Source organism: Trypanosoma melophagium (genome assembly GCF_022059095.1).
Source record: "Trypanosoma melophagium isolate St. Kilda chromosome Unknown ctg16segment0, whole genome shotgun sequence".
Classification (NCBI taxonomy): Eukaryota; Euglenozoa; class Kinetoplastea; order Trypanosomatida; family Trypanosomatidae; genus Trypanosoma; species Trypanosoma melophagium.
In genome coordinates, this window is record NW_027125144.1 from 177,824 (window position 1) to 202,822 (window position 24,999).

General features: G+C 40.3%; 3 protein-coding genes across 3 annotated transcripts; 2 read left to right on the plus strand and 1 right to left on the minus strand.

Annotated features, from left to right (window-relative positions):
• Positions 1-9,350: 9,350 nt before the first annotated feature.
• On the minus strand, positions 9,351-10,394 carry LSM04_001705 (F-box domain; the record flags this gene model as incomplete). Its single annotated transcript, XM_067337505.1, has 1 exon — positions 9,351-10,394. One exon carries the CDS (start codon positions 10,392-10,394, stop codon positions 9,351-9,353), a length of 1,044 nt encoding a protein of 347 aa, XP_067193480.1.
• A 950-nt stretch (positions 10,395-11,344) lies between these two features.
• On the plus strand, positions 11,345-11,809 carry LSM04_006449 (uncharacterized protein; the record flags this gene model as incomplete). Its single annotated transcript, XM_067337506.1, has 1 exon — positions 11,345-11,809. The coding sequence occupies one exon, from the start codon at positions 11,345-11,347 to the stop codon at positions 11,807-11,809; it is 465 nt and encodes a 154-aa protein (XP_067193570.1).
• A 167-nt stretch (positions 11,810-11,976) lies between these two features.
• LSM04_002487 (Dynein heavy chain) lies at positions 11,977-24,696 on the plus strand (the record flags this gene model as incomplete). Its single annotated transcript, XM_067337507.1, has 1 exon — positions 11,977-24,696. One exon carries the CDS (start codon positions 11,977-11,979, stop codon positions 24,694-24,696), a length of 12,720 nt encoding a protein of 4,239 aa, XP_067193498.1.
• Positions 24,697-24,999: the final 303 nt, after the last annotated feature.

The following is a 24,999-nucleotide window of genomic DNA, read 5'->3' on the forward strand; positions in this document are numbered from 1 at the left end:
AGATGTACATTTCATTGTGGCGCTCTCGGCAGTACAAAACATATCTGGATACCTGGTCACACCATTTTCCACGCATTTTTCGGTCAGCAGCGCACAGCCGGACATATTGCCCCAGGACATCGGTTCCTCCTTTCCCCATACCGCTTTGTAAAATCCCAGGTCTTCCATCGCTGCCATTGTCAGTGCTGTGTAGTACCCGGCTCCCGCGATGCCGCTCATAAGTTCAGCCTTAGCGTTGCGCCGCTCCCAGTGTGATAATGCAGTCCCGTCTCCACCCTCATCCTCCAATTCCATGCCAGGGGCTGTGTCGCAGTTGAAGTGCGCACGGGTCTTCTTTAGTACGGTGGGAGATGCCACTGCGAGCACATTTGTCTTCCCACGGAGGGTGGGTATTTTTACAACAGAAGAATAATTGCTTAGAATTGCTATGTTGAACCCAATAGCATGGGCTACCTCGTGCGTGACAACACGAACATTATTATCGGTACGAGTGGCGACTCTCGAGCCGAAGTTCATGACACCCACGACAGGACGTCCAGTATTCAGAAGACTGCACGTTACAGCCCACGCAAGATTCATACCAGCCGTTGGTCCAGCGGCGGCGTACAAGACCATGTCAGCATCGGAAACACCCACCGTATGATGGGAACTGGGAATTGTAAATTCACCACAAAAAGCACTGTACGTTGGTACAACGATGTTGCCGCTGGTCCTTTGTACCTGGAGACGATCAACATGCATTTGAAATGCTCGAGGAAGAAGGTAGTCCACAATCGCGGACCTCATCTCCGGCGTAAGCACGTCGCCCTCAGTGCACTGCACCATGCCCCCCGTGAAGTCTGGACGGACATCCGATGCTGAAGTGCAGTACCTCGATGGATCCTCAATGTCCTTCGTAAAGGCGCGGAAGCGCATGGTCTCCCAGGTCGGCAGGGAGATGGCCGTTGCCTGCTCCCCGCTGTTCCGTTGGCGTGCCACTTCCCGCACCACAACTGTCGTTGGGGTGCCGGCCATGCGAGCGATCTTGTCAAAAGTACAGCTGTGCTCCACGCTGGCAACACACGCGATGGTGCAGCAGAGGAGGAGCACCACAGTGTGTGGTATACAGCGCATGTCTTTGGTCTGCCTGTATGGGCGCGTTAAGTCCTTATATTGCGGAAATATACTCTCTTGCACCCAGCAACGTGCAGGGGAAGAATGAAAAGGGAAGTGAAGAAAAAACAGGGAAACGGAAGAGGGAGAAAGAGAGAGAGAGAGAGAGAGAGAGAGAGTGAGAACTGACAGACCAGTTAAACGAGATGCAGCATACACCAGGTGGTCTCGGCCCACGCATACAGAGTGGATCTTCATATATATATATATATATATATATATATATATATATATATACGCGGGGAAGGCTCAGTATACCGAAGTAATTGATCACATTCACATACCGACAAAAAGACAAATAAAACAACAACAATAAAAAAAGAACAAAAAAAAAAAATAGATTATCCATCTATGCACAAAAAAAAAAATTTCATCAACAAGAACGTAAGATGTCATGATACCACATGTTCCTATCAGGGAGGTTACACTGCATGCATTTTTGTTTCTGCGTCAAATGCACAAGTCCATTAATTACCGCTTTGATCCTGCGAGGCCAAATATACTAAAAACCCTTCTTAGATATTTTCCCAAAACCCGTTCTACGCTTCTACCCAAAAAGAAAAAAATTGTTTCATAGATGCTAAATATAAAACGAAGAAACCCTAATATTAGCTTTACTTTGCTAACACTCGTCAATCTGTTTATCAACAGACTGCAACAAGATATATTACCATGGCGAGGATCACTGAGGGTGAGAGCACAGAGATGGAAAGACTCAAATCTCCATGTTCATCAGACAAACCAATGCAAACATCGGCGCGTGAGGGGCACACAATCCTCCCACTCGTGAACGTTGTCACTGGGGTTATGGTGCTGCCCTCGGGACACTCGTACCACGTGTTATCGCCAAAGTATCTCAGCTGAACCGTGTCATTGTCACACGATATTTCAGCACACACATCACCAATAGCATACTGACCAATACGAAGAGAGACTCCCTTCACACATCTCGAGGCTGCAGAAACACGACTTCCAGGCATGGCACTCACATTACCGTTGCTGCATCCAGTATTGCTGTATTCCAAAATGTGAGGGCAATAGTCCATCAAGTTGCTCCATGCGGCTCCAACCCTGGGATCAGTGAAGTACTGATACTGAGTGGGAAGAGCGGAGGTGTATGTCCCGATATTACAGTTACCCAATGAGAGGCGGTCAGATGTACATTTCATTGTGGCGCTCTCGGCAGTACAAAACATATCTGGATACCTGGTCACACCATTTTCCACGCATTTTTCGGTCAGCAGCGCACAGCCGGACATATTGCCCCAGGACATCGGTTCCTCCTTTCCCCATACCGCTTTGTAAAATCCCAGGTCTTCCATCGCTGCCATTGTCAGTGCTGTGTAGTACCCGGCTCCCGCGATGCCGCTCATAAGTTCAGCCTTAGCGTTGCGCCGCTCCCAGTGTGATAATGCAGTCCCGTCTCCACCCTCATCCTCCAATTCCATGCCAGGGGCTGTGTCGCAGTTGAAGTGCGCACGGGTCTTCTTTAGTACGGTGGGAGATGCCACTGCGAGCACATTTGTCTTCCCACGGAGGGTGGGTATTTTTACAACAGAAGAATAATTGCTTAGAATTGCTATGTTGAACCCAATAGCATGGGCTACCTCGTGCGTGACAACACGAACATTATTATCGGTACGAGTGGCGACTCTCGAGCCGAAGTTCATGACACCCACGACAGGACGTCCAGTATTCAGAAGACTGCACGTTACAGCCCACGCAAGATTCATACCAGCCGTTGGTCCAGCGGCGGCGTACAAGACCATGTCAGCATCGGAAACACCCACCGTATGATGGGAACTGGGAATTGTAAATTCACCACAAAAAGCACTGTACGTTGGTACAACGATGTTGCCGCTGGTCCTTTGTACCTGGAGACGATCAACATGCATTTGAAATGCTCGAGGAAGAAGGTAGTCCACAATCGCGGACCTCATCTCCGGCGTAAGCACGTCGCCCTCAGTGCACTGCACCATGCCCCCGTGAAGTCTGGACGGACATCCGATGCTGAAGTGCAGTACCTCGATGGATCCTCAATGTCCTTCGTAAAGGCGCGGAAGCGCATGGTCTCCCAGGTCGGCAGGGAGATGGCCGTTGCCTGCTCCCCGCTGTTCCGTTGGCGTGCCACTTCCCGCACCACAACTGTCGTTGGGGTGCCGGCCATGCGAGCGATCTTGTCAAAAGTACAGCTGTGCTCCACGCTGGCAACACACGCGATGGTGCAGCAGAGGAGGAGCACCACAGTGTGTGGTATACAGCGCATGTCTTTGGTCTGCCTGTATGGGCGCGTTAAGTCCTTATATTGCGGAAATATACTCTCTTGCACCCAGCAACGTGCAGGGGAAGAATGAAAAGGGAAGTGAAGAAAAAACAGGGAAACGGAAGAGGGAAAAGAGAGAGAGAGAGAGAGAGAGAGAGAGTGAGAACTGACAGACCAGTTAAACGAGATGCAGCATACACCAGGTGGTCTCGGCCCACGCATACAGAGTGGATCTTCATATATATATATATATATATATATATATACGCGGGGAAGGCTCAGTATACCGAAGTAATTGATCACATTCACATACCGACAAAAAGACAAATAAAACAACAACAATAAAAAAAGAACAAAAAAAAAATAGATTATCCATCTATGCACAAAAAAAAAATTTCATCAACAAGAACGTAAGATGTCATGATACCACATTTTCCTATCAGGGAGGTTACACTGCATGCATTTTTGTTTCTGCGTCAAATGCACAAGTCCATTAATTACCGCTTTGATCCTGCGAGGCCAAATATACTAAAAACCCTTCTTAGATATTTTCCCAAAACCCGTTCTACGCTTCTACCCAAAAAGAAAAAAAATTGTTTCATAGATGCTAAATATAAAACGAAGAAACCCTAATATTAGCTTTACTTTGCTAACACTCGTCAATCTGTTTATCAACAGACTGCAACAAGATATATTACCATGGCGAGGATCACTGAGGGTGAGAGCACAGAGATGGAAAGACTCAAATCTCCATGTTCATCAGACAAACCAATGCAAACATCGGCGCGTGAGGGGCACACAATCCTCCCACTCGTGAACGTTGTCACTGGGGTTATGGTGCTGCCCTCGGGACACTCGTACCACGTGTCATCGCCAAAGTATCTCAGCTGAACCCTGTTATTGTCACACGATATTTCAGCACACACATCACCAATAGAATACTGACCAATACGAAGAGAGTCTCCCTTCACACATCTCGAGGCTGCAGAAACACGACTTCCAGGCATGGCACTCACATTACCGTTGCTGCATCCAGTATTGCTGTATTCCAAAATGTGAGGGCAATAGTCCATCAAGTTGCTCCATGCGGCTCCAACCCTGGGATCAGTGAAGTACTGATACTGAGTGGGAAGAGCGGAGGTGTATGTCCCGATATTACAGTTACCCAATGAGAGGCGGTCAGACGTACATTTCATTGTGGCGCTCTCGGCAGTACAAAACATATCTGGATACCTGGTCACACCATTTTCCACGCATTTTTCGGTCAGCAGCGCACAGCCGGACATATTGCCCCAGGACATCGGTTCCTCCTTTCCCCATACCGCTTTGTAAAATCCCAGGTCTTCCATCGCTGCCATTGTCAGTGCTGTGTAGTACCCGGCTCCCGCGATGCCGCTCATAAGTTCAGCCTTAGCGTTGCGCCGCTCCCAGTGTGATAATGCAGTCCCGTCTCCACCCTCATCCTCCAATTCCATGCCAGGGGCTGTGTCGCAGTTGAAGTGCGCACGGGTCTTCTTTAGTACGGTGGGAGATGCCACTGCGAGCACATTTGTCTTCCCACGGAGGGTGGGTATTTTTACAACAGAAGAATAATTGCTTAGAATTGCTATGTTGAACCCAATAGCATGGGCTACCTCGTGCGTGACAACACGAACATTATTATCGGTACGAGTGGCGACTCTCGAGCCGAAGTTCATGACACCCACGACAGGACGTCCAGTATTCAGAAGACTGCACGTTACAGCCCACGCAAGATTCATACCAGCCGTTGGTCCAGCGGCGGCGTACAAGACCATGTCAGCATCGGAAACACCCACCGTATGATGGGAACTGGGAATTGTAAATTCACCACAAAAAGCACTGTACGTTGGTACAACGATGTTGCCGCTGGTCCTTTGTACCTGGAGACGATCAACATGCATTTGAAATGCTCGAGGAAGAAGGTAGTCCACAATCGCGGACCTCATCTCCGGCGTAAGCACGTCGCCCTCAGTGCACTGCACCATGCCCCCGTGAAGTCTGGACGGACATCCGATGCTGAAGTGCAGTACCTCGATGGATCCTCAATGTCCTTCGTAAAGGCGCGGAAGCGCATGGTCTCCCAGGTCGGCAGGGAGATGGCCGTTGCCTGCTCCCCGCTGTTCCGTTGGCGTGCCACTTCCCGCACCACAACTGTCGTTGGGGTGCCGGCCATGCGAGCGATCTTGTCAAAAGTACAGCTGTGCTCCACGCTGGCAACACACGCGATGGTGCAGCAGAGGAGGAGCACCACAGTGTGTGGTATACAGCGCATGTCTTTGGTCTGCCTGTATGGGCGCGTTAAGTCCTTATATTGCGGAAATATACTCTCTTGCACCCAGCAACGTGCAGGGGAAGAATGAAAAGGGAAGTGAAGAAAAAACAGGGAAACGGAAGAGGGAGAAAGAGAGAGAGAGAGAGAGAGAGAGAGAGAGAGTGAGAACTGACAGACCAGTTAAACGAGATGCAGCATACACCAGGTGGTCTCGGCCCACGCATACAGAGTGGATCTTCATATATATATATATATATATATATATATATATACGCGGGGAAGGCTCAGTATACCGAAGTAATTGATCACATTCACATACCGACAAAAAGACAAATAAAACAACAACAATAAAAAAAGAACAAAAAAAAAAATAGATTATCCATCTATGCACAAAAAAAAAAATTTCATCAACAAGAACGTAAGATGTCATGATACCACATTTTCCTATCAGGGAGGTTACACTGCATGCATTTTTGTTTCTGCGTCAAATGCACAAGTCCATTAATTACCGCTTTGATCCTGCGAGGCCAAATATACTAAAAACCCTTCTTAGATATTTTCCCAAAACCCGTTCTACGCTTCTACCCAAAAAGAAAAAAAATTGTTTCATAGATGCTAAATATAAAACGAAGAAACCCTAATATTAGCTTTACTTTGCTAACACTCGTCAATCTGTTTATCAACAGACTGCAACAAGATATATTACCATGGCGAGGATCACTGAGGGTGAGAGCACAGAGATGGAAAGACTCAAATCTCCATGTTCATCAGACAAACCAATGCAAACATCGGCGCGTGAGGGGCACACAATCCTCCCACTCGTGAACGTTGTCACTGGGGTTATGGTGCTGCCCTCGGGACACTCGTACCACGTGTCATCGCCAAAGTATCTCAGCTGAACCCTGTTATTGTCACACGATATTTCAGCACACACATCACCAATAGAATACTGACCAATACGAAGAGAGTCTCCCTTCACACATCTCGAGGCTGCAGAAACACGACTTCCAGGCATGGCACTCACATTACCGTTGCTGCATCCAGTATTGCTGTATTCCAAAATGTGAGGGCAATAGTCCATCAAGTTGCTCCATGCGGCTCCAACCCTGGGATCAGTGAAGTACTGATACTGAGTGGGAAGAGCGGAGGTGTATGTCCCGATATTACAGTTACCCAATGAGAGGCGGTCAGATGTACATTTCATTGTGGCGCTCTCGGCAGTACAAAACATATCTGGATACCTGGTCACACCATTTTCCACGCATTTTTCGGTCAGCAGCGCACAGCCGGACATATTGCCCCAGGACATCGGTTCCTCCTTTCCCCATACCGCTTTGTAAAATCCCAGGTCTTCCATCGCTGCCATTGTCAGTGCTGTGTAGTACCCGGCTCCCGCGATGCCGCTCATAAGTTCAGCCTTAGCGTTGCGCCGCTCCCAGTGTGATAATGCAGTCCCGTCTCCACCCTCATCCTCCAATTCCATGCCAGGGGCTGTGTCGCAGTTGAAGTGCGCACGGGTCTTCTTTAGTACGGTGGGAGATGCCACTGCGAGCACATTTGTCTTCCCACGGAGGGTGGGTATTTTTACAACAGAAGAATAATTGCTTAGAATTGCTATGTTGAACCCAATAGCATGGGCTACCTCGTGCGTGACAACACGAACATTATTATCGGTACGAGTGGCGACTCTCGAGCCGAAGTTCATGACACCCACGACAGGACGTCCAGTATTCAGAAGACTGCACGTTACAGCCCACGCAAGATTCATACCAGCCGTTGGTCCAGCGGCGGCGTACAAGACCATGTCAGCATCGGAAACACCCACCGTATGATGGGAACTGGGAATTGTAAATTCACCACAAAAAGCACTGTACGTTGGTACAACGATGTTGCCGCTGGTCCTTTGTACCTGGAGACGATCAACATGCATTTGAAATGCTCGAGGAAGAAGGTAGTCCACAATCGCGGACCTCATCTCCGGCGTAAGCACGTCGCCCTCAGTGCACTGCACCATGCCCCCGTGAAGTCTGGACGGACATCCGATGCTGAAGTGCAGTACCTCGATGGATCCTCAATGTCCTTCGTAAAGGCGCGGAAGCGCATGGTCTCCCAGGTCGGCAGGGAGATGGCCGTTGCCTGCTCCCCGCTGTTCCGTTGGCGTGCCACTTCCCGCACCACAACTGTCGTTGGGGTGCCGGCCATGCGAGCGATCTTGTCAAAAGTACAGCTGTGCTCCACGCTGGCAACACACGCGATGGTGCAGCAGAGGAGGAGCACCACAGTGTGTGGTATACAGCGCATGTCTTTGGTCTGCCTGTGTGTGGTTGTTCCCCCACGTAAAAGTTATTGAGCCTAAACCTATATTATGTTTTCATATGGTTTAAAAAGTTTGTAGGAAAGAGTAAATTTTTTATGGTTTGTTAGTTAAAATGTTAAAACTGGAGTTCTGAAGAGCAACAAATGTTTTTGCTTTGGGTTGCTATATATATCCATTAGTTATTTATTTTTTATAATGTTTTAGGTAAAGCTAAGTTGTATGGTTTAGGTCTTGAGTTATCACGAGGTTTCTCTATCTGTACGTAAATTAAAGAACCTCGGAGAATCTTATATAGGGGTTTATGCTGGGCAGGAGAAAAGTTAAAGATGTTTCTCCGTGTTGGTAGTTTTAGTTAAGATTTAAATTTGGTACATGTGGGCGCATAATTGGTTTGATGTCCTTTGTTTCTGTAACAGTAGTTTAGGAGCATAACCAAATGTTAATCCCTTTCAACTAGATATTTCGATGCACATTAGTAGATCGTAATGTAATACCCTCGAATCGTACTATTTTTTACTTAGAGAGGATAATATCTTTTTGTGTTTCATATAGAGAGTTTTACACATGCAACTCAAAAAGTCCAGTTCCATTTTCTGATATATTAGCTGATGTTTACTCCGTTTTTTTTCTTTTTACTCACTGTTCCTGTTTGCAATTCCGTCACACGCTTCATGTTATTCCACAGAGAATCCAGTTGCATTTACATGCTACTTATTACACAGAATGGAGAAATAATAACCTTGAAGACATTGCCATTAAAAAGATGCTAATTATCACCTATATGGAGAGGTATTTTTCTTGTATAGAGCCTTTAGATTACCATGTTAAATTTCACGCATCAATACCATTTTTCGGTACAAAAAAAGAATGTGGTATTGTTTTCGGTAATGCTCTTGTAATTCGTATTTTTCCCCCTAATCCTACGAAATAGAAGTTAATAGAGGAAGATAATTTTTTAAAATCGGGATATCCGATATCCCAATTCGTACGATATATATTTAACCCCATAAAGCAATCAAGAAAGCAAAACATCATATTTTTGAGATTATTGAAAAACTACGAAGAAGTGGTTTTAAAAAGATGATGCCACCGCCAGAACTGCCACGAGTCGGGGGAATGGGGATGAGTGCGAAAGCAAAAATAGAAATTCACTTACCAATTTAACATAATATCTATGGATAGGAGAAAAAAAAGATCATGGGAAAAGTGAAGCAAAGTAGATCCCCCAAAAACCTTCATTTATTTAGATTCATCTCGTTGTACATTTTTCTTCAGCAAACTTTTATAAAATGAACTCAAAAAAGTAAACATAAGGTTACCGAAAACTATTTAAATTCCAATTGCTCTAAAAGGACATCCCAACTAAATTTCCGCTCATCATCACTGCTTAAATTGATAATACCACGAACAGTGTTACGCAAGACCTGGAATTTCTGAAGTCTTTCTCTTCCTTCAGATTCTTCTCGAGATGTAATTTTTACATTGCTTTGTTTTCCTGGACCGAGTAAATATAAACAATCCATGTAATCATAGTAATTATCATCTACGGGTAAAGCCCTTTTAAAGCGACACCACTGTAGATGGTCAGACGAACCAATGTTGCGTAGATTTGCCATTTCAATATGTGCAAAGGAGCGAAATATTCCTCTCAATGTCACATCTTCTATATTTAAGCAAAACAAGGTTACAATAAGTTCTTCAAAACTCCTTAGTTCTGTCCACTCTTTTAAGCATTCTCGATGAAAACGTAAGATTTCCATATTTGGCAACTCTTGAAAAATAATCTTAATACGATCTCCAGTAGTTTCAACCCCTTCCTTTACGCGAAGTGTGCGCCTTTGAAAGGTTTCCATTGACTTTAGCAATATTTCTGAGTTTTTAATTGTTGTATCATTTACAGTTTCAGGTAAAGTTGATGTGGGCATTATTGGGTGTACTAATCGTGCTAATGGAATTTGGGATGAGAATGTCGGCATAGAAAAATTCTCTTCCAAACGACTTTGAGAAGAAGTCCTTTCTCCATTTTCCAATGTAGTTTCCAATTGATCAAGACATACTCTCTGCGAAGTAAACCCCCCGTTTCTTTGATTTGGTTGTTGCAACGAAACATCCAGTATTCCTTGCAAAACCATTCTTTTCATATCCGGAAGTGAAGGGGCTAGGAAGGCATACGATCTCGTGACAGGGTTGGATGTGAGCAAAGTCCTCCAGAGTGAGATTGCGTCAGCTTCTTCCCGCCAATACCGTGACACAAGCGCGCAGACAAGCAAATCTCTGCCCGATAAAAAAGGAAAAACTTCACCCAAAAAAGAAGTTATAAACGGACGGCGCTGCCGCCTTGCGGGCGGAATCGGTGGCATCTGGTTCATCTATTTTTCCTTTACTATTTTTGGCTTTGGGGTGGTTTCTGGTTTTCTTTTTTTTTTGTTTCCGCAATTTCGGAGCGTTTTCTTCTAACGAAGGCTAAAAACAACAAGGGGAAAAAAAAAACGGGAATGGGGGAAAACGCCGCGGGAGGGGCCAGAAACAAACGTGGCGGCCAGCCAGCAACAAAGGAACGAATAAAAAAAAAACAAAACAAAAAAAAGCCGAAGTCCCTCCCCCGCCCTCTCCCGCCGCTTCTGGCCTTCGGGTGAAGCGGCTTGCCTTCCCCGGCCTCAGGGCGCAAGGGGCCCGCAAAACAAACCGACCCCGCGACCCCCGGCGGCCCCGAGAAGCGGGGAGAGGGCGGGGGAGGGACTTCGGCTTTTTTTTTCATCCTTTTGTGTTTTTTTTTTCGTGTTCTTTCCTTTGCTTGTGTCGGTCGGTTTCTTGGTGTGCGCGAGGGGTGGGGGGTTGGTATTTATTTTCTTTTTGTTTTTTTCGGTATTCCGTGCTCGATCCTTTATTTCTGTTTCCCGGGTCCGTTTGTTCTTTCTCGGTGTTTGTAGCCGTGGGTGCGGTGGTATTTCTTTTCTTTTGATAGCTTGCGAAAAGAATCATCGAGCCTTGCGCTTATATATTTTGTTATCATTTTCTCTTCTCTACAGTCTGCCAAAAGTAAGTTTTCTGAAAAACCCACCCTCTCTGCCCCCGAGCGGGGGCGGGTTAAAAAGGGCTTTTCAGCACTTTCATTTCGTCGGTTCTGTTTACTTATTGGGAAAACAATGGTAGAGGGGAAAAAATATTGGGAAGCATTTATGTTCTCAGGGAAAAGATTGGTTTTTACACGAAAATTTTATTTTAATTTTGTTTCTTCTATTTTTATTTTATTTATTAAGAGGGAAGCAAGGTTTAGATAATTCTTATTTTTTTTTTTGCCGCGACTTTTCGATAGGCAATGCCATCATATCATGAACGGGAGTTTTCCAATTATGTTGCTGAGGTGAGTCGCGCCCAGAGGCGTCATGTTGCCGAACGTGTAGAAAAACTGGCCCGACACCAAGGTCGAGCTTGGCATTACTTTATTGGATGCGTGACATTTTCAACAGTAAGCGCAATGCTAGTATTTAAGTTTTGGGGCCCGCGGCATATTTTTAAAAATAGCATGTATTATGCCAGACCGCTGCCACCAGCTATTAGTATGGGTATTGTTCTTTATGGTATCGTTTACACTTGCCGTGGTATGCTTATGAGGAACCGAATATGCAATATGATGGAGGATTATGAATACGAGTTGAAACGAATAAGTGCCCACCACTGTGAAGAGGGAGTCACACAACTCGCGTGGTTGCAGTTTGTAACTGATCAACTAAAACAATGTGCAGAGCATCGATTTGATTTCAAGAAACTCAGGGATTCATAAATTCAGTCTTCAATTTCTTTTTTTTTAAGGCTCCAGATGTGCTCCGATATATATATATATATAAGGTAAGTGGTGTCGGAGGTGCTTAAATATTTTCTTCTCTTTTTTTTTTCTTCCCTTTTTTGTATATCCCGAGAATTAAAATTCATAAAAAACACAATAGTATAATGAGTTTGCAGTGTGAGAACGGGGTGGCTCTCCGTTTCGAGAAGGTCATATCTTTTTTTTTAGATGGGATTCCAAAACCATTTTTTCGTGTTGCCTCAGATATAGAGTATGGTGTTACCTTTGAATTTAGCTTTTTTGGTTTTTCACCCGACTACACAGGTCAGACAAAGTTGGTTTACCTTCCTCATTTTCAGGAAAGTGAATTTTTCGATGCTATTTGTCTATGCCAGTGCAATTTTTCATCGCCTAGTGGAAGAATTGGATCTCATTATTCTCCGTATGCGGGATCATTTCGATTTGATGGGAAAGTTGCACCTTTTCGATATTCAGAATCTAATTTTAAGCAACATACTGTGAGGATACCTATTGAAACTTGCGAACAACCTGGAATAATAATATCACAATCTGATAAGGATCTACGTACTTCACTACTTATTGATTTGTATGAAAAACCCGCGGAGGGTTTTTTACGTCTCGATAACGAAAGTCTTAGACGTATAGTTATTTTAGCTACTCAAGGTACATCTCCAGAGTATAAACATATTATCGAAGATGTTATTGCCGAAATTAAAAGAGTTTATGTTAGGGCTTGTTGTTATGGTATATATTATTATATGAATAAGAATTCGCTTTTTCGTCAAATTGTATCACCTTTATGTTTGAGTGAATCAGAAGATAGTCAATTATCTTATTATAAAGGAGGGATATCTAGTGGTGAAGCTGGTTTTGGTAGAGTTTTACCCTATAAATCATCAATTTCTTCTCTAAATATTTCATTACCATGGAGTGAAAAAACTCATCATTTTTTTACGGGACTTCAAGAATTATGGGTAAATCGGTTTGATAGGCTTGTTGTATTTGATACAACAACTACAAGTTGGAAAACAGATGCTAATGTTTTTCTTGCTCAGTTATTATGTTCAATGAGAGCTGCTTTTACTCGAATTAGAATTGAGTTTTATACTCAGCTAGAATGTATATTATTTGATCGCATTCGTGGTTCTAAGAAATTTCTATCATTGAATATAGAAACTTTGAAGGAGAATGATTTGAAACGTATTTTTCTGGCTACACGTGTTTTTCTTGTAAACAAAATCAGATCACTTATTTTAGAGGCAGTTGAAGATTTGGTTAAATTTTTTATGGTTAATGGAGAACATATTATATCTCCTGCAAAAGCGCGTAAAATACCTGTACTTGAAGTATCTCTTACTGTAGGTGGAACTGGATTGCCTTGTTCACCTTCTTTTGCTCAACTTCGTTTTGGAATTGCAGATCTTTTAGATGAATTACTTGATAGTGCAAATTCTCTTCCAACTCCTGAAGCGGTTATTATGCGAACACTTGATTTTGAAAGACAATCATTAAATTCTTTTGATGCATCAGAATTATCTATGAAAACAGTATTAATAGGATGTCTTGATGCAGCAGGATCTGTAATTGAAGATTTAAGAACACGATATGCAGGGTTTTCAACATTACCAGCAATTTCTGGAACTTGTTTTACTCGTGCTAAAGAGACAACTATTGAATCACAGATTCGTTTGCTTCATGATGGAGTCGAAAGTATAGCCAAGGTTTCCCCAGATATTGTATATTGTGGTTGTATCGCTATTAACTGTATTGAAGTTAAAAAATGGTATATAGAACAATGGTCTCGTTATATTGAAAATTATTTAACATCAATTCGAAAAGATCTTTTTTCTTATTTGACTACTTCAGTAAAAAAATGTCGTTGCAATAATGAAAGATTAAAAAAAGAGCCTCAAACTGTAAAAGAATTAGAAGAATTAATTCATGCCATTAAAGATACTGACTCTCTCTCGAAAGAAGTTGAAATGAATGATTGTAAAAGAGTTATTAAATGGTTTAATTGCTTAGAAAATCTTCGAATACCCATAGATACTCAACTCTACGCTACAGCAATGGAACTTATGCGTTGTCCCAATGAATTAAGGATTTTAGTTTCGAAAGGTGAGGAAATATGCATTAAAAGCAAACCTTTTTTAGAAGAAAAATTAAGTGAATTTCGAAATAGTACTCGTAATCAGGTAAAAACTATACATGATGGTGTGGATGAACTTCTAAGCTTTTTTAATTTGGATGTTTCTGATATAGCTGCTCAAACTTGTGAAGAGCTACGTGTTATTGTAAATCAAGTTCTTGAAGCAATTGAATATATTTCGTATTGTGAGAAATGTTTAGAGATTGAAGAAGTTGATTCTTTTAATGATTTTTTTCCTCTTTTAAATGAATTTGAAGTGTTGGAACAATTTTGGGGTTCTGTTTTTGATTCTACTGCCGTTAGGGATTATTATAAAAATCCTGTTAATAATCTTGATGCTCCTAAGATGATTGAAAATGTTCAACAGTGTCGACGACTTCTACATTCTTCAACACGTAATCTTCGAGCATATCCAGGGTTAGTAAGACTTGGTCGTCAACAGGAACAAGTATTAAGTGAATTTGAATCTTTAGAAGGTGTTCTTTTGTGTATCACAACTCCTGGTCTTCGAAAAAATCATTGGAAGGAAATTGCACGTTTACTTAATCTTCAATCAAACGAAAATACATCTATAGATTCAAGCATAACTTTGCAATTTTTACTTGAAGCTGGACTTCAAAATCATCTTGATGAGTTGAAGCGTGTAGTAGATCCTGCCCTTATTGATTTTAATACTGAAACTTCTTTGGAACGAATGAAAAGTGAAGCTAAAAAGACACGTTTTGTATTTGAACCACTTGAAGGAACTAAAGATGTTTTTGTTTTATCTCCTTTATGTAGAGATTCTATATATTCCAAATTAGAATATTTTTTAACTGAGTTAAGAGTTTTACGTCAACATGTTTCTTTGAGCCAATATGTAGTTAATTCAATTAACGAATGGGAGGCCGCTGTAGAGAAAATGCGTGGAATATTGTTAAATTGGAAAGAACTTGAAGAAGATTGGATTGAAAATTTACGTTTTGGTATAACTCTTGAATCAATAGATGAGGGTGAAACACCTGCAATGGGTTCACGAGAATGGAAATTTTTACATGAAAAAGTAGGATCATTAAGTGGTATTTTTACTGTTTTATCTACTACTTTACAAAAACCTCAGTATACACTTTTTACTGCTATGATGCAAGAAAATATACAAGAACAACTTTCTTTGGCATGTACAATATTGAGTGATATGCGAAAAGCTATAACAGGTTTATTTGAGGCAAAAAGAGAAGCTTTTCCACGGTTTTATTTTCTTAGTGATACTGAGATGAATTCTTTTCTTTCAGTACTTAATACTACAACATTAACGCGGTTACTTTCAAAAATGTATGATCGTGTATGTGATATTAGGATTGAAGGTAACGCAGTTACAGCATTTTTAACAGCCGATGGTGCAATACTTAAAGCAGAAAATTCAATTTCTTTGTCACCTGTTCCTATTGAACGATGGATGAATACATTTGAGAAAACGTTACGATCTTCATTCTTTCATGAATTAGAAACTACTATTGAAAGTCATTATCATTTGGATCCAATGACTTGGTTGCGTGGATCATGTGTACAATTTATTGATGTTGCCCTTCGTGTTATTCATAACCGAGATTTGCGTGAAGCTATTTCCATTTCTGGTGGTTTAGGAATTAATGCCTATTTAAAACGCTTAAAAGATATTGCAGAAGAGTATGTGCGTTTAATTAATGGAGATTTGGAACATGGTGAGCGACATATTATTTCAAGTGCTATAACCATTATCTTATATTTTAAACAAGAAGTTCAATTGATTATTAAATCAGGCATTCAAACGCTGAGTGAACTTGATAAAACAGCGATGGTGGAAACTCTTATAGAGAACGATAAAATTATAGTTCAATCATTGGGTTTTCGACTTCCCTACGGTATGGAATTTCTTGGAAATTATTCTGTTCCATTACTAACTCCTGAATATGTTAAAAATGGATTATATTCTGTTTTTATTACATTGGCGGCCTCTTCATTTCCTCTGTTTGTTGATGAATCAAATAAAACTTGTACTCTGGAATATTTCGCTCAGTATTTGGGTCGTTTTTGGTGGTGTCTCCAATGTAATTCTTCTTTTACTTTGGATGGAGTTGCACGTGGAGTGCGTGGGGCTCTAAGCGTTGGTGCTGTATTTTGTTTAAAAGACGTAGAACTTCTCGATATGAATCTTGTTGTACCTTTGACTAAACTTATTAAAACTATTGAGGAGGTATGTCAGTCTGAGAAGGAAATTTCTGAAGAAGATGTTAGAATAAATTTTGAATCTAACGGAGTCAGCATAAATGTAAGGAGAAATCCTTGTTTCCAAGTTGCTTTTACTACACATACGCTAGATGAAATTCCAACTTCTCTTTCACTCGCTTTTAGGCCTATTTACCTATTGCCTATGGATCTTACAGTTCTTGCACAAGGAACTCTTCAAGCACTTGGATTTTCACGATGGATGACAGTTGGTAAAAAATTGGCAATCGTGTACCTTCAATTTATGGAACTATCACCAATTATTTTTACCATTAAAAGATTTATTCCTGTGATGCAAGACGTTGGTGATTGTCAGACAGGAAGATTGGAAGAACATCTTTGCATGTCATTTTTACGCCAATTTTTGGAGGTAATTCAAATTAATAATAAATTTAAAAAACTCTTAGAATGGAATATGATACAAACGTTTAATATTTCTCAGGATTTTTGGGATGATGCACTAGAACAGGTTATGGCAGAATCAAGTTTTGATATTCTTTTAAGGAGATTCACTAACTTTATGACTTTTAATTTAAATGTTATTCTTGTTGGACCAGCCTATTCTGGAAAAATGAGACTATGGAAGGAATGGAATGGTGATACACATCATATTGTGTTACCTTTCCGTCTTATTTCTTCTGCAGAAATCTATGGAAATGCTTCCCAACCAGGGCTTCTTAGTTCCTTAGCAAAAAAATGGGATCCAATAGTAAAACATACTATTATTATCGAAAATGCAAATCTATTAAATCCATCTATTGTCTTTGATACTTCTGCGTTTGTAAGGATACGTTCTTACTCAGGACCAGATTATGTAAAAGGGCCTAACACACGTCTAATTACGGTAACACCTTTCCTAGATTCTGCTAACCCTCGTATAGTCACTGATTTTGCTGTTTTTGCTTTACCAGAATCTTCTGGTTGGAAATCATTTTTAAAAGAAATTCTTCAAACTACCCCCAATTATTATGCTAGTATTGCCTATTCTGCTATCTCAATTTTGATGGATTCTATCCTTGATGCCCGTTTAGCATATAATTCATTAACTATTCCATACGAAAATCGATTTGCTGTGGCTTCCCGTTGTTCTAAATTTTATAAGCGATGGTATGTATATGCTCTATCACAGTGTGGAAATCGTGAGGAATGGCTAAGTGAACAGGCTTTTGCGCTACAATGTGCTGTATTTGCGACTTGCTGGACACTTGGATTACGTTTGCAAGGGGAAGAACGTATGATACTACGTACATCTCTAGAAAAAGTTCAGACAAAACTAAATCGAGTGGCGAAAGATATTGGATTTACAGAAGATGTACTTCCACCAATGGAAAATGATCTATTATTTTACATTGCTACACCTGCTGGATGGAGAAAATTTGGTAGTGCTGCAGCAGAAGCTGGATTTCCCACATTGTGGGCTCAAGAGGTTTCTGATTTGAATATTAATAATCGTGCCTGGTCACAGTTTTTTTCTTTTCCCTCACGTAAGATGACGTTAACATTCTTGGAGTATCTAGTGAATGCAGGACAGCCAATCCTTCTTGTTGGTAATAAAGACCAAGGTAAAACAACTATTCTGCATCATATACAAAGTAATAAACAATGGGCTCATCAAATGGTATACAATAATGAGGAATGTAAAGTTGTTGAAGTACAGGAATCACTTTTCCAGAATATGTCACTGCGTCAATCTAAAATTTATGGCCCTTCAGTTGGTCAAAAATTGGTACTATGCGTCGATGATGTACATCTTCCTGTAGAGGCCAAATTTTCACAATTTATGACTCTTTTTTCATTTATTGATCGTTTTTCTGCTATGTGTTTACCATCTTTTGGTTATGTTCCTGTTACCGATCTTATCTGCGTGGGTGTTACTACACCTATTTCATCATATGAAACAAATGAAGAAAATGCTGTGATACGACTTGGATTACCTGATCTTGAGGATTCTGAGTTAATAGATGGAGTACAAAATCTTTTTGAATTGATTTGTTCGACACGGCGAGCAGCGAATATTTTAAAAGAGGTGCCTCTATTTCTTGCATCTGCTCAGTCTGCCGTACTACGTCTGATGTCTCGAGGTAAGGAAAAGAAAGATGTAGATAGGGAGGTGCAGGATGATGAAAATGAGAAGGAAGTAATAAATAAGAACTCTCGTGATAATCATTTATTAGGTGTTGAGAAGAGTGGTGAGCTCCATCTCTCGTATAAAGATTTATATTTAAAGGTATCAGATCGATCAATACGTTTTCTTAGTAGTTCTTTAGATGATACTACAGCCTTAAAGAATATCTACATCTCAGTACAAGAACTTTATGTGGCCATTATTAATACTGACGAGGATAAACTGAAACAATGGCGAAAAGAGTTAAAAGAAACTGCTGATGTAACGCTTAAAAATTGTCTAAACTCTGATTCTTTTTCATTTGACAATGTCCACGATGAAACACCATTGGAAGTATATGATATTAATGAATTACCTCCTTGTACGACAACTAAAGTCCAGGATTGGATACGTTTATATGACACTTTAGTGGCTTCTAGTGGAGTTGAAGATCCATTTCTTCGTAATTACACTCTCAGCATTATTGTTGCACCCTTAAACGGACAAAAACGAAAGTCACGTATAACGACAGCCGCCGAAACCGCAACATCAGCATTGACAAGAAGAAAAACAGTAGGAACAGTAACAGGAACAGAAACAACAGGAGTAGCAACAACTCCGCGACTTGCAAAAACGGTTTATGCATTCAATTGGATGACCCGACTGATTTACACCCTTCATCAATGTCTACGACAACAACAAACGCATGTTGCCCTTATCGGACCCTATAATACTGGTATTGATCGAGCTTTGTCTGTGTGGGGAAATGGAGTGCAGTGTTTTGTAGCTTTTCTTCGTGATAATTACACTGATGTTAATGCCAGAGAGAATTTTAAAAGTGATCTTGTTGAGATTTTACAATGTGCGTGTAGAAATGATAGTAGAACGGTACTATTCGTACCTAATACTTTGTTAAACCTTAGATGGCCTATGGCTTGTTTAGATGCTATTATACGAGGAGGTAATGTAGATAATCTTTTTACATTTGAAGAACAGGTTGTACTTTTGCATGGGAGACGAGCGATTCGTCGTGGCTCTGCTCGCCTAACATTACCAGAGCAAAATGAACTTCGACAACGCATCTGTACACGCTTAAGTACTGTGATACACGTATTAAATTATGAAGAATTAAAACGCTTAGAAAGAGAACTTCCTTTATTTGCAACCGTTTTACCTATTGAACTACACACATCAAATATGGTGAAGGAACTTATGAATGTATTGTTTCAAAGTGAGGAAGAAAATAAATCGGTAGTATATGCAGATACTGATAAATTATCTGAGAAAAACAGTAGTGAATTTGATATCTCACCATATCCAATGGATTTTTTTGGAAGACCTTTTCCAAATATCCTGTGTGATATTTTTGATGCTATGAAAGTACACGTTAATATCCATATAGAACACTTAGTAGAATTTGGATTTCAAGCTCAACGTCTTCGTTACTATTGGAGGAAAGTTCGTCGTCACGCTGCTCAATCACAACATGTAACGGATTTACCTAATATAATTGCAGATAAAAAAAAGAAATATGAAACTAGTCTAAACAATGCAAAAACAGAAAGGGAATCTATTCTTAAAAATGTGGAATTTTTAAATATTTGTGCCACAAAAGAAGAAAAACGGTCATTGCGTTATCAAAAAATAGCCGATCGTCTTCGAGAAGAGGCAAAAGGAATAGAAGAACTTATTGTAAAAGAAGAAGAAAATGTACAATCTATGACTGGCCATGCTGCTGCAATGTTAAACACTGCTGCCTCACGTCTTATTTCCACAAAAATTTCACAAATTAAACAATTTGGTGCTACACCTCCTTTACCTAAAGGAACACTATTTGTAAAAGCTTTATGTAAGATACTTGGAGAGGAACTGCATATTGGAACTCCAAAGGAAACATGGGAATTTGGAAAATCAATCATAACTGCTCCAAAATTTATTGTACGATTAGTTGCTGTATCACCTAGTAATTTTACCTACGAAACACTATCACCCTTTCATTCATCCCTACGTGAAGTACGTTATGGCGAATTATCACCTTTAGCTAATTTAATTCTGGAATACATTACAGCTCTTATGGAGGCCACTCGTGTTGGGGAAGAAGCGCGAGAGAAACAAATTCGTTTGAATAAATTACGCCTCAAATATTCTAATATCCGAAGTAAAGTTGAACTGGCACAAGAGCGGGCGGATAAGGCCCAAAAAAAGATGAATGATGCCCATAGTGAAGTAACATGTTTAAAACAACGATGTGGATACTTGGATGCTACTATTGAAGATATAAATAGACGTCAAGCTGGAATTGTTCAACTTTTGGATCTGGTAGATAGGTTTAACCCTTTTCATTCTTTGGATGGTACAAAAACGAGTGAATTGGGTTATGAAAAAGGAGAGGGTATTGTGATTATAATTGCTGCTCAACACGCATTATTTGGCATGCTTTCAGAAGAGGATCAAAGAAAATGTCTTCGTCAACTTCAGTTATTACTTGGTTCATGGGGAATCACAACACCAATAGATTTAAACGATCCGGTACTATTTAGTTTATTTCCAAGTATATCTGAAATTCTTGATATCACACTTGTAGAACGTTTTTTTCAACAAGGAAGATTATGTTTGGGTGGATTATTAGGACGCGTTTACTTCCATTGGCCTTTTTTTGGTGGTGTAACTCCAGTGTTCGAAAGGCTTATTAAAAATTGTCTTAAATTTATGTGTGGAGATTGTATGGTTGTATCAGCACTTGATAATAATATTGCGGATAGTGTATTAGAAGCAGCAAAGGATGGTACAGGATTATTAATTTGCGATGCTTCTGTTTCTTTTATGCTAGAAAAGTTCTATATCCTGCTCCAACTCTGTTCAAAATTACGAGAAGCGATGATTCACAAAAAACCTGTACAATGTTCTTTATTTGGAAAAAATATAGAAGTTAAACCATCTTTTTACCTTATTGGTGTCTCTTCTGCAATTGTTCCTTGTAATGATGTCGATTATGCGGCTTCACGATTTATTGCGGTGACGAATTTTTATACCACTCAAGATGTAAATAATCGTATGCATGCTGCCTTTTTATTGAGTCCGGGATCTAACAATAATACAGAACTTAATGATATTTTTGGAATGTCAAAGGTTCACACAACGGCTCTCCGGACGTTTCGAAATAACCTATATGACGTGTATGAGATGTTCTGTAGGGAAATTGATCAATTAGCGGGTAACAGGGGAGGTGAATTGGAGCAACTGGATATACTTATTGGAGATTTAAATACACAACAAACAGCCGTTTTACAACTTTCAGCACAACGACAAAATATGTTTCGAGTAGTAGAAAAATCATGGCGATCATTTTTACAAGCTCTGGGTTCTGTAGAAAAGGCAATAAGAGTGATTGAAATGAAAATTCTTGGTAGAAACTGGGATGCACGTAGACTTGAACCACTTATAACAAGTGCCACAACTTTATCTAGAGCATTCCAATGGCGTATATCTCCTAGTACACTTGAGGCTCTTCCAGATCTTCACAGAGAATTTTTTGTAACTGTTAATTTTATTGAAAGAACGATACAGTTTCTGGCTTGTGGTTGGCCACATGAATTGCGTGGAACGTTTGCTTGGTATGTCCTTTCTAGTGTAGTAAATGATTGTGAAATTTTCTTTAACCTACGAGGAGAACTGTACTCTGCTTCAACACTATTACACAATCATGAACAATATGTTGTATTGGATTCCTTACTTAATAGGAATGGTAACATTATTGATAAAGAATATATATATAAATTATATTCAGCATCATCCGATTCATTACTTAACAGTATAACAAGACGTGATAGTGCATCTGAGGCTGATGCAATGGATACCCGTGGATTTTTAGAAGGAGAAATTGGAGGTGGAGCTGAAGGACTTTTAAGAAGTTTCTTTATTAATTGGATGAGTCTAAATTACACAAAATGTGAATTGATTGCTTCACACTTTTATGATGCATTTATGTTCGCCGTAAAAGAACAAAATCACGAGGGAGAGGATGAAGTAATGATGATATATGATTATGTGGGTAATACCCCTGCAACGGTTTACTCTATTGAGGAATGTATTACGATTGGTTTAAAATCCTGTGTTCCATTTTATGTACCATCTGGAAATATTTATAGTGCGATAAAGTATCTTAAACGACTAACCAATATTGATAAGTTATCTTATCGATTCTGTCGTATGAGTTCTATAAAAGAAATAGATGAAGTTATGGAAAAAATGGCAGAATCTTTTTGTACACGACCTGTTAACCAAGGACGTGGACATTGTATTATTGCTATGGTTATACCTCCTATTAATCCCTCTGAAGAAGAAGTTTTCACTCAACATTTAGCAAGACAAATTTCACGTTGTTGTTCTTACGGGGTATGGGGTCATATAAGAAATGGAAATCAATCTCGTTCCTCAGTAATTCTATGCTGTGCAATGAAGAGTTCATCAAGGAATAAACATAAAAATTGTATTCATATGCTTCAAAGGTGGTGTCTTACCTTAATACCAGAGACCTCTTTTCCAAGAATTCACCTATTTTCTTTACTTGAAGATGATACAGTTTATTTACCATGGAAACGAGAAGGTATGTCACTTAAATTGGATGGAGTTACCAATATATTCTATACTGGAGAAAGGAAAAGTAGTATTTCTAGAAAACAAAGTCTTCGTACACTGTCAACTGCTACCCTATCAAACGTTATTGAATCTTATGTTGGTCTTCTTGGCGGAGAAAGTATATTACGAGCTCTTTGGGAAACAGATGGCTTTGATGATGTTCTTTCTGATATTTACCAAACGGCGGTGGACTACGATGATCTAACCCTTATTCTCCGTCTGCTGGCTATGCTACTTCGGAGTGATCGAAACAAGGGTGGATTACCACAACTGACACATAATCGTAATCGATCACATCGCCTTTCAATTCAAATGGGTCAAAGAATGTCGGTTGCCGATGTGGTGGATAATTTTTCTCTCTTACGACAACAATCAGACCGTGTTGGGGGTTTATATACAAAGATAGCGTATGGAATCTATTCAGCACGTATGAGTACGATACGGTATCAATTACCCTTTTCAGAAGTACTTCGACACCGATCTTTTTCAAATGTCACAGATGATACATTACCAATGAGTTGTAATGCTACCATTGATGAGGCTATAAGAGCTGGATTATCAGGAGCGGCACTATCAACAGAACTTCGACAGTCTAATGATGATTTTCTTGGACTTTGTACAGATGAGGGTGTTGTAGAGGCGTATCGTGAACGATTGCATACCTTTTTACATAATCTTCTTTATGGAAATCCTTTACTAAAAGAGGCTTTGAAAGCAAGGGAAGGTAATGTCGCAGAAGACCCTGCAAGTAAGAATACGTTAAATCTATCTCTTTCTGATCCTTCTGGGGTGGATGCTGCTGATAATACTCCAACCAAAGATGACGCTTCTATCGTATTTTCTCCAATTGGAGAAACGATAGAATTGATATTCTTATGGGAAATAGAGCACTATCGTGATAAGGTTACAGCATTAAATAAAGCAGGACATACTGCCTTATCTTCGCGCCTACGAGATACTATGACTCAACTTGCTTGTTGGATTCCTGGAGAACCTTTAACTGTATGGTTGCCCGCACTACAACATCCAAAATTATTTTTGTATACATTTTTAGCACAAGCTATAAATCGAAAGGTTGACCCGTTTAGTCGTGTTGAAATGATATTGGTAATGTTACGACGATGTAACCTTCTTCATGATGATATTATTCTTTCTGGTGCAGCACTTTCGATATCATTAGAAAATGAAATATTGTCTCGTACAAACTGGAAAAAGCCTGACCTTCCATGGCGAAAGGAACTCCATTCAGTAGAGAATGAAGATGATGTTGTAATTGCTATTCGATTTCAAAAAATGCCTGAAAATGATAACGCAGGAGAGTTAAATGATTTGCTCTGGGAGGTACGAACGAATGAACGGTGGCCTACTCCATACAAAGCGGCAGGAACAAGTAAACCCAGTATTATATTTTTAACAGATATGAGTGATAAACTCCTCCCTAATGTGTTGGAAATGCAACCATCATGTGCGCTTCCAGTGCTTTGTGCTAAACCAGAGACAACATTACAATCAGAAACACCAGAGTGGCGTTTTCTCTTTGAACTACCATTTTGTGCTGTTTTGATGGGAGATAGTGATCTGCGAAGCCGGCGTACTTCATCACTACTAGGGCGACAATCCGTGATAGGTGATGGAGCATCAGCATTGATGGACTCAATAAAAGCTGCAGGGGAGACACCAGTATCTCTGTTAAATGATAGTTCTGGTTATTTCGTTACACTTTCATAAGGGCTTGTATGCTTCATGTGCAATTTCGAGCGTTGGCACATAAAAATACTTATAATATGTACAATAGCAAGTTTTTCTTTATTGGACTTGATGCGTTTTTTCTTTCTTTTTCATTTCGTTTTTTTTTGTGTTTTCTTTGCATTCTTATTTGATTGTTTCTTTACTCCTTACAGAGGATTATATTCGTCTCGTTTCGCCGTAATGACCTTTTTTTTTTATTCTCTATCTCTTACTCCTCTTTTACTTTTTGAGGGGAACTAGAGACGTACAGACTTCTTTCGTTTTTTTGCCTTATTATTATTA